Source organism: Felis catus, chromosome C1 (genome assembly GCF_018350175.1).
Source record: "Felis catus isolate Fca126 chromosome C1, F.catus_Fca126_mat1.0, whole genome shotgun sequence".
NCBI lineage: Eukaryota > Metazoa > Chordata > Mammalia > Carnivora > Felidae > Felis > Felis catus.
The window spans coordinates 89,936,241-89,946,048 of NC_058375.1; the positions used below are offsets into that span (position 1 = coordinate 89,936,241).

Below are 9,808 nucleotides of genomic sequence, written 5' to 3' on the forward strand. Positions count from 1 at the left end.
TAAATTAAAGTAACATTGTCCACTTTTTTCCTTTTCACATAGTGACAGCACACAATCTTTGCTAGCAAAGCCTGAGTGTTTATTTTGTGCAAGTACTTTTTTTAAGTATTTATTTATTTATTTATTTATTTATTTATTTATTTAGAGACCATGAGCAGGGGAGAGGCAGAGAGAGAGGGAGAGAGAGAGAATCCCAAGCAGGCTCTTGTCAGTGCAGAGCCCAATGCAGGGCCCGAACTCACGAACAAACCATGAGATCGTGACCAGGTCTGAAATCAAGAGTCAGATGCTTAACACACTAAGTCACCCAGGCCCTCCTGCCCCAAGTACTCTTCTGAGTGAGTCGCAGGTTTTGGCTAATGCAATTCACAATTGCTCTAAGAAGTAGATGGCATGCTTTTCCCTACTACTATACATATAGAAATTGTGGCACAAGTTAAAACCATAAAATTCTTAGAAGAAAACAGGTGGTAATCCCTTTGACATAGGTCTTTGCAATGATTTTTTGGATTTGACACCAAAAGCAAAAATAAACTAGTGGGACTACATCAAACTAAAAAACATGGCAAAGGAAACCATCAACAAAAATGAGAAGGAAATCTATGGAATCTATGGAGAAAATATTTATAAATCACATATGTGATAAAAAGCTAATATCCAAAAATATATAAAGAACTCCCACAACCTAATAATGAAAGCAATGATAATTAATAGTATTCCAAGTAAAAATGAACAGAGGAACTGAATGGACATTTCTCCAAAGAAGACATACAGATGGACCAGTAGATACTTGAAAAGATGCTCAACATAACTAATCAGGGAGATAGAAACCAAAATCATAATGAGATATCACCTCATGTCTATTAGAATGTCTATTATTCAAAAAACAAGATAGAGCAGGTGTTGGTGAGAATGTGGAAAAAAGAAAATCTTGTGCACTGTTGGTGGGCATGTAAAGTTGTGCAGCCAATTGGAAAACTGTGGAGGTTTCTCAAAAAATTTAAAAAAGTAGAATTGCTATAGGCTCTAGCGATCTCACTTCTGGATATATATCCAAAGGAAATGAAAACAGAATATCAAATAGCTCTCTTCTCTTGCAGCATTATTCACAACAGCCAATATATGAAAACAATCTCAGTGGCCATCAACAGATGAATAGATAAATAAAACATGGTATGTGTATATATACAATGCAGTATTATTCTGCCATGAGAAAGAAAGAAATCTTACTATTTGTGACAACATGGGTGGACCTTGAGGTCATCATGCCAAGTGAAATAAGCCAGACAGAGAAAGACAAATACTGCATGGCGTTCCTTATATGTGGAATGTAAAGAAAAGAGAAGAGAAGAGAAAAGAAAAAATAAAGAAAAGGAAAGGAAAGGAGAAGAAAAGAAAAGAAAAAAGAAAAAAGAAAAAAAAAGTTAAAAGTCATAGACGCAGAGTAGAAAAATAGTTGCCAGGGCCTGGGGAGTGGGGGAAATAGGGAGAGGTAAAAGGGTGAAAACTTACAGCTGAAAGATGAAAGAAGTCTGAGAATCTAATGTAAAGCATGGTAGCTACAATGACTATATTGTATAACTGAAATATGCTGAGAAAATAAAACTTAAATGTTCATGCCCCCATAAAAAAAAGATAGATGTGTCAATTACTGGATGAAGGGAATGCTTTCACAATGTAAACATATATCAAATCACTTTATTTTAATTTTTATGTCAACTATACCTCAGTAAAGCTGAAATTTAAAAAGGTAAAGAAATTCTGACACAGAGGGGTTGGATAATTAAGTATGGTTGCTGAATTAGTAAGTGGCAGAACAAGGTATCGAAACAGGTAAATATGTATAACATAGTTCATTATGTACTTAACTACTATGTTATCCTAAAATTTAGCTTTGAAATAGATTAAACCAATTTCATACTTCTGGAAGAAATCAGTTATATGGTTGTAAATATGTATGGCAAACAGGCAGTCACAATAAATTTTTATTAAATGGCACTGCTGATCTGAGTTGTGTTTTGATAAATAAAAAGAAGGATCCCTTGGGGCACCTGGGTGGCTCAGTTGGTTGGCATGTGACTTTGGCTCAGGTCGTGATCTCCCCTGATCTCACAGTTCCTGAGTTTGAGCCCCACGTCAGGCTCTGTGCTGACAGCTCAGAGTCTGGAGCCTGCTTTGGATTCTGTGTCTCCCTCTCTCTCTGTCCCCACCTCTCTCTCTCTCTCTCTCTCTCTCTCTCTCTCTCTCTCTCTTCTCTCTCAGTAATAATTATTAAAAAGCATAAAAACAAGAAGGATCCCTTTATTTAAGTAGTGCCAGATGAATAGTTGCAAACTGGAATTACCAAAATGTCAAAAGGCCTGAAGAAGCTAGAAACAGTGGTCCAGTGTGGGTTTGTGGGCTTAGCTGATACAACAATCTAGATGGATTTGTAGAATGTAATGTGTATTTATAGAATGTGATGAAAGTACTCCTCTGGCATACTCAGACATACTTGGGGAACTATGGAGTTGTGTGGCTAGCAATATGGAATTCAGATTTTTTTTTTTCAGTTTACATGAAAATATTCAGATTTTAATCTCATATTAAATAGACAATCTCCCAAACTCTGGAAAATTTAGGAACATGTAGACAAAAGGAAAACTTTCAAACAGTGATTATGTGTAAAATGCCTAAATATATTTGTTTGCTCAAAAGTTTATAAAAATAATTGAGGGAATCCATTAAAACAATGAAAAGGTAGGAAGGAGGAAAAATAAAAGTAAAAACAAAATTGGCATATTTTTTTCAGTGACAAATTAGAGATGATTTAAAATTATGGAAGGTAAAAGATGAAAATTGGTGAAATAAAACAATAACATAAAAATGAAACTTCTTAAAAGAAAAAGATCTAAAATTAATTAGAACAGTTTCAATGTATACAAATGTGTGAAAGCAAATACAAAATATAAGATGAAGACCAGACGAAAAGGAAATAATGAAAAATAGGAAACATGGATATTAAAAATAAAATCTAAAGCAGCGTAAACAATAGGTATGTTCAACCATTGTTACATATAGATAGAACATAAAATTGTCTTAAAGTTATGTATTTTATATGTAAACCATAACAATAACAAAAGTTTGGAACTTTGGATGAGAACATAATGGATCTTGATAGATTTCATAGCTTAGCAACACCAGTAGAACATAAAGGAAGAAAATCAGAAAACCTTCCAATTGTATCCATACTTCATCTTTACTTGTAATTAAGATGGGCAGAATTCTGGGTACACATCACCATGCATGATCATAAATTCAAACATGTTGCCTTTTGGAATATGAATTCTATAGCAGATTCCCTCACAACAGATGTTGTGATATGTGTTGTTTTGACAGAAACAGATGTAGAAAGGAGCATGGATGTGAAAGTTTAAGGCTCCTTATAGGCAGAGTTGAGGCAATCAATGCAATGATTGATTAATGATTAATACATTTTTGAAAATCAGAAGTAAGATTTAAATGGAATGTGGCAAGGTCACCCAGGGCTTGGACCTGACCAGCCCATTCTATCTTGTAATATAATGGCATTAGCATCGAGGATGATGACTTAGAAAACTTTTTTATTGCATTTGTAGATGATAGCAAGCCTATAGAAGACAATTATTACATCAGAAGAGTGAATCTACTCTTATTTTTAAAACTTTGACAGACTTTTGGTATTAAGAGAAACTTTGTAGGCAAAATTTAATACAGATAAATATAAAGTAATATCAAGTCTGATGTTTTTAAATTGGTTGTACAATGAAGACATAAAATGACATATATTAAGGCGTTAATGAAAAAAAAATTGTCTTCAATTGATTATCTAAATGTTAGCTAACATCCTGTTTTAACTTTAAAAATTATAAAATAAAGTGACTTTAGTATTAAAACTAAAGAGGTATTGTTAGAGTTAATTATTATCTCAACAGATGAATGCCTTATATAAACAAGATACTGGGCATTAGTGGTGCAAAGAAATACTTTGTTGTCAAGAGACATGAAGTCCATTTCGGGTAAACTAATGGGAAAAAGACTATATGATCAAAAGTGCAGTTAAGGGGATAATTACAGAGTAATGGATATACCTGAAGTAGGAAAAACCATGAGTGAAGACTCAGAAAGGAGTATTTCAGAATAAGTTTCACTTAATCTGTGGTTTCAGAAAATAGTTTTCATGCAGAGACAGAATATGTGGAAAAAAATGGGAAATGAGTTTCCTAGAAAAACTACCAACAGTGTGCTCAGTGGAAAGTGAAGGCGGATTATTAGATACAGGAATTGACAATGTGAGTGGTTTTCTGTGGCTTCTGCAACTTTCTTGACTCTGGAAAAGCTAACAGAAAATACTGTAGTTAGCAGAAGATTTCCCCGGTCTTTCTTTTCCAGCCATTGTGAAAATTTTCTTGAACAACCAGACTCTCACTATTAAATAAATTCCTGCTTAAAATACCTAGAGTCATTTCTAGTTTTAATTTTCCTGACCAAAATCCTGACTGGTATTATGTTTGGCATGAACAAATTGAATTTGGGTAAAATTTTCAGAAAGTAAGACAATTAGAATTTGTAAGATTGGAGTCAAAGGGATTTAGTTATTCAGTTGAGATGGAATGATGACCTGAGAAGAAAAGGTAAGGTTTCTTGATTTTGTTTTGTTTTCTTAAGGAAAAAAAAGGATAAAGAAGAGTCAGGAATTACTGCCATTTTTCCTCATCCAAATAGCTAAGTGAATGGTCATTTGCTGACACTGGGAATATGAAAGAACTACTGGTTTGGACAGAACGTTAAGGTAGCAGATGGGAGCTAATGTCATCAGTCTGGAGCAACTGATTTTTTTTTTAAAGAAGTATCAGGATCTATAAATCTCAAGAAATAGATCTGGATTAGAGATATGGAAGAATCACACACAGTTTTAAATTAATGCAAATGAGCTAGATGACACCACCCAACAAAATTATAGAGAGTGAATCTAAAAGGGAAATCACAGTTGGGAGACCTCCAACAATAAGAAAAAGCAAAGTTTAGTAAGTTACCTGAAGTGAAATTGAGAAGAGACGTAGGGAGAAAATCAGGCAAATATACTTTCATAGAGAATAAGGAGTTTTCTATTTCATAGAAATATAGAGTTTCAAGAAGAGGCAGTTCATAAAGTATAGAATCCTATTGAGAGGTCAAGTAAATTAAACATTGTTTTTGCATATTTAATGGCAAGAAGTTATTGGTGTTCATGGAGAGAAAAATTTCAGAGACGTCTTGTTGGTAGAGGCCAAATTGCTCTAGGATGGAGAGTACCTGGAAGGTGTTATAGATGCAGTATGTAAAATACATTTAAGAAGTTTGGATGTGAATTTAGGAGGGAGAAAGGGAAGAAATGAAGGAGGATATTGGATTGATGGAATGATTGTTGTTGTTATTTTTTAAATTTCTGATTTTTAATTGCATCGTTACTACAATTTTTGAAGAAAGTGGTAGGAAACACTGAAGTATAAATGGTATTGATAGATCAAATTGTGTATATACACACACACACATTTACAAAAATACTTTATAATATAAGTACTTGGAAAACTATTTTGATTGTTGTATAATAAGCCTCTGTGTGAAACTTACTATGATTTACATGCTCAAAGCCATATTTTTTAATGCCATTTTTACATAGGAAATGTGTCACTGGTTGTTCACTCTGCTTAGAAGGAGAAATGGCCAGATGTGCAATTACATACTGATTCATGTGCTGTGGTCAGTGGTTTTGTTTTGAGACTTGGTCAGAACATGACTAGAAAATTGTTGATTAGGAAATTTGAGAAAGAGGATGTTAGTAGGCCTCTATTAATGGGCAAGAAACATGAAGACAATTGTGTCCTATGTAAATGTTCACCAAAGGGTGACTTCAAGAGGACAATTTTAATAAGTCAATAGGATGACCCATTTGATGGAAATCAGTCAGCCTCATCCTAACCAACCCTTGTCATCAGTCACTAAGCTCATGAGTAAAGTGTCCACTGTGGCAGGGATGAAGGTTATGCATGGGCTTAATTTTCACTCACCAAGCTCAGCCTGGATATGGCTACTGCCAAGTGTTCAACCTACAGAGAGAGATCAACGAGTCCTCAATATGGCATCATTCTTTACAGTGATCAACCAGCTACCTGGTGGCAGTTCAAGTATATTGGACCATTTCCATCATGGAATGGGCATGATTTTGTTCTTACTGAACTTGACATTTACTCTGTTTACATATTTTCCTTCCTTGCACAGAATACTTGAATTGGATGTTGGTTTTTATCTTGATTTCAGACTCAAAAAGTCCGTTGTTCCTGTGTCTTCAGCCTGTTGGCCTTCGGACTACAACTATACCATCAGCTCTCCTGATTCTTCAGCCTGTATACTGCAGGTTTTGGGATTTGTTGGCCTTCATAATCATGTAAGCTATTTTTTTATAATTTCTTTCTCTCTGTCTCTCTTTCTACACACATACACATACATACATGCACACACACACACACACACACACACACACACACACACTCACACACACCTTATTGGTTCTATTTCTCTGGATAAACCTGACTAATACAGGCATCTTCTTAGATGCCTAATAAATTCAAGGATAGCTTAGCTACTTTTATGAACATTGAAAATAGAACAGTACCTATTTTTGTTTACCATAACTAAGTTCTTGGATTCCTAACACTGTACTGAGTCCATTTCTAACTCCTGATATTTTTTGCCTGGTACATACGTTTACCAAAGTAAGATGAGAGAAGAGAGGTTAAATGGTTGCTCTCATACTGTAATTTAGAACCACCAACCCCTGTGGATCCTTAATCCTTTTGCTATGTCTAAATAACTAGGTCTATTAGACTTGTTTTTTATATGATGGCAGCTATTCTGAGAGTTGTATTGACCTTCCCTCAAATCTAACTTCTTTGGTTGTTGTGTGCTCCATACCCCCCCCCAAAAGATATGACATTTCTGTAAATATCTGAATCTATTCCATTAGAAAGGATTATGCTAATGCCAATGGTGATCAGTGTTTACCTATAAGTACTTTCAGATAATGGCATTTCTAACTGCATTCTCTCACAGCTCCTGCCCTGCACCAAATCATAAACAAAAGAATTAGCAGAAAACATAAATAGAATTATTAGTTACTTATTTAACACCAATGCAGTTTCCAGGGGGAAAGAACATTTTAAAGGTCAAGCCAAAGAGGGGGAAGATCCATAGATTTGTTTACATAAAATAGAAAAATTATGTTTAGGAAATAATTACAAACAACCCAAAGGCAAACAAGGAATTGGAATGAATTTCTGGAAACTTCTGAGTAGGTAGTGGTGAAAATTTTTAATCTGTATTTCACATAAAAGTAGAAATAAAGAGAAAAGTGAGGAGATGGTTTATATTACTGATATGTAAACATATAAAAATTAAAATAGTGATTTTACGGAAAGACAAAATTTCAGCAATGTAGCAAGAATTGTGTGTGAGTTGTGTGTGTATATTTTTTATAATTTTAGTGCCTAGAAGGAAATCTACGGTTCTGCTGTGAGTACAGACTGAAGTTACATCTTTTTAAATGTTTATTTATTTTTGAAAGAGAGAAAGAGACAGAGTATGAGCGGGGGAGGGGCAGAGAGAATGGGAGACACAGAATACAAAGCAGGCTCCAGGCCCTGAGCTGTCAGCACAGTGCCCAACAAGGGGCTCAAACCCATGAACCACGAGATCATGACCTGAGCTGAAGTCAGACCCTTAACCGACTGAGCCTCCCAGGTGCCTCTGAAGTTCAATTTTAAGGGACAACTTAGTATAATGTGTCAAATAGTTTTCAATGAATTATTCTAAGAAAATGACTGAAAACCTTTCCCCAAATTTATGTATAAATATATCTATTATAGAAAAGTGTATAGAAATTGAAAAGAATAAAATTTTCTAATATAAGGGGATTGATTAAATAAATTATAATATGGGATGGACTTTGAAGGTTTTAAATTTTAAATTTTTTTAAATTTTAAAAGAATAGTTAAAATGTATAAATTTTGGAAATGAATATTTTTTTTCAACGTTTATTTATTTTTGGGACAGAGAGAGACAGAGCATGAACGGGGGAGGGGCAGAGAGAGAGGGAGACACAGAATCGGAAACAGGCTCCAGGCTCTGAGCCATCAGCCCAGAGCCCGACGCAGGGCTTGAACTCACGGACCGCGAGATCGTGACCTGGCTGAAGTCGGACACTTAACCGACTGCGCCACCCAGGCGCCCCGGAAATGAATATTTTAAAGCAAGTTTCTAAATAGAGTTAAAATGCAGTCACAAGTTTAAAGGATGGAAAGCATTTTAATAAAAAACTGAAAGTTTAAACACCAAAATGTTAACAAAGAATACATTTGGGACTAGGATTTGAGTATGCTTGTATGTGTGTGTGTGCGTGTGTGTGTGTGTGTATGTATGTATGTAGAAAGAAAGAAAGATAGATATATAGATAGATAGATGATAGATAGAGAGATAGAGAGGTAGATAGAGTGCAGGTGTGTATAGTAATCCTAATAAAAGGTAATTTTAAAAGTTAATTACTTAAATAAGTTCATTTGAATATAGGGATGCTTTGCTAGAAAATTCAGGTCAAAAATTTGACCTACATTTTATAAACACCTGAGTAACTGCAAATATACATACATACATACATACATACATACATACATACATACGTACATACATACGTGCATACATACACACACACACACACACACACACATATATATATATATATATATATATATATATATACGCAGGATTACAAAAGCTTTTAAAACACTGAAGAATTCTGAGAAGAGTTCAAAATTTTCTTTCTATGTTGTGAATTTGCATAGGTGTTGGAGTTATGTACAGACATTCTCACAAACATTTCCCTATGATTATTTGAAGGAAAGGTCATATAAAATCTAATCATTTCATTTCTCACTTTTAGATTTCTTTTGAGTTACTCTGATTGCATTAATATGCTCATATTTATAACTGGCCAGTATTCTCTGTAGTCGAAAGATTGATTCTCAAGAATAGTGAAGACTTCCTATTGCAGTAATTTCAGCACCTGTGAATGTCCTAAGGAGAACATGAACTGGAAAAATTTTAAGATCAGCATAAAGGATGGAAAATAAATACCAAGCAGAGGTTTTCACCTCAGGCATTCATCATCTGGCTCAAAGCATGAGTCACTTCATTTTTCCCTCTGTGCTCAGGAGTCCCCTCAGCTCTCTCCCATTTGGTGTTCTGGGAACGAATTGAATACACAAGCCTAAAGCCTAATGTTTTTGTCTCCCTTTAGAAAATTCACTGCTCACCTACTCTTACCCTTTCCATTGAAAATAGGAAAGAATAAAACTTTGTATTATTTTGTGATTATGCCATGTTAAAATATGAAGTTGACTTAGTGAAATGACCTGAGGAAATTAGTGGAAACTTCTTAAATGCTGATCTTTAGAAGCCATAATGACTGGAAAGAAGTGCTTTCTTGAGTAGTCACCTAATTTTGTTTATGTTCTCTCTGTGCAAGGTCAGTCTTATGTCTAGGCACTAAAGGCTGCTGCTAGTGGTGTGAAAAACTATGAAAAAGTTATATTCCCAACATCTTTGGTTTATAGACCTTCAGAAAAATTTATATAGCACATATATTTGGGATTCATATTGATAATAAGTAACATGTAAATATGATGAAAAAATTGTCAACTCATTTAGCTTTATAAATTATAAGTGAGGGCACCTGGGTGGCTTTGTTGGTTATGAG

General features: G+C 34.5%; 1 protein-coding gene across 2 annotated transcripts in view; it reads left to right on the forward strand.

The window, feature by feature from the left end:
* Positions 1 to 7,953, forward strand: part of LOC123378984 (phenylalanine--tRNA ligase alpha subunit-like) — a 134,166-nt gene extending 126,213 nt beyond the window's left edge. For both annotated transcript variants that reach the window (XM_045033230.1, XR_006582796.1), the window contains exon 2: positions 6,319 to 7,953. In XM_045033230.1, coding sequence (XP_044889165.1) covers positions 6,319 to 6,393 — 75 coding nt within the window. In that variant the 3' untranslated portion in view covers positions 6,394 to 7,953. The remainder of the gene's footprint in view (positions 1 to 6,318) is intronic.
* The last annotated feature ends 1,855 nt before the right edge of the window (positions 7,954 to 9,808 follow it).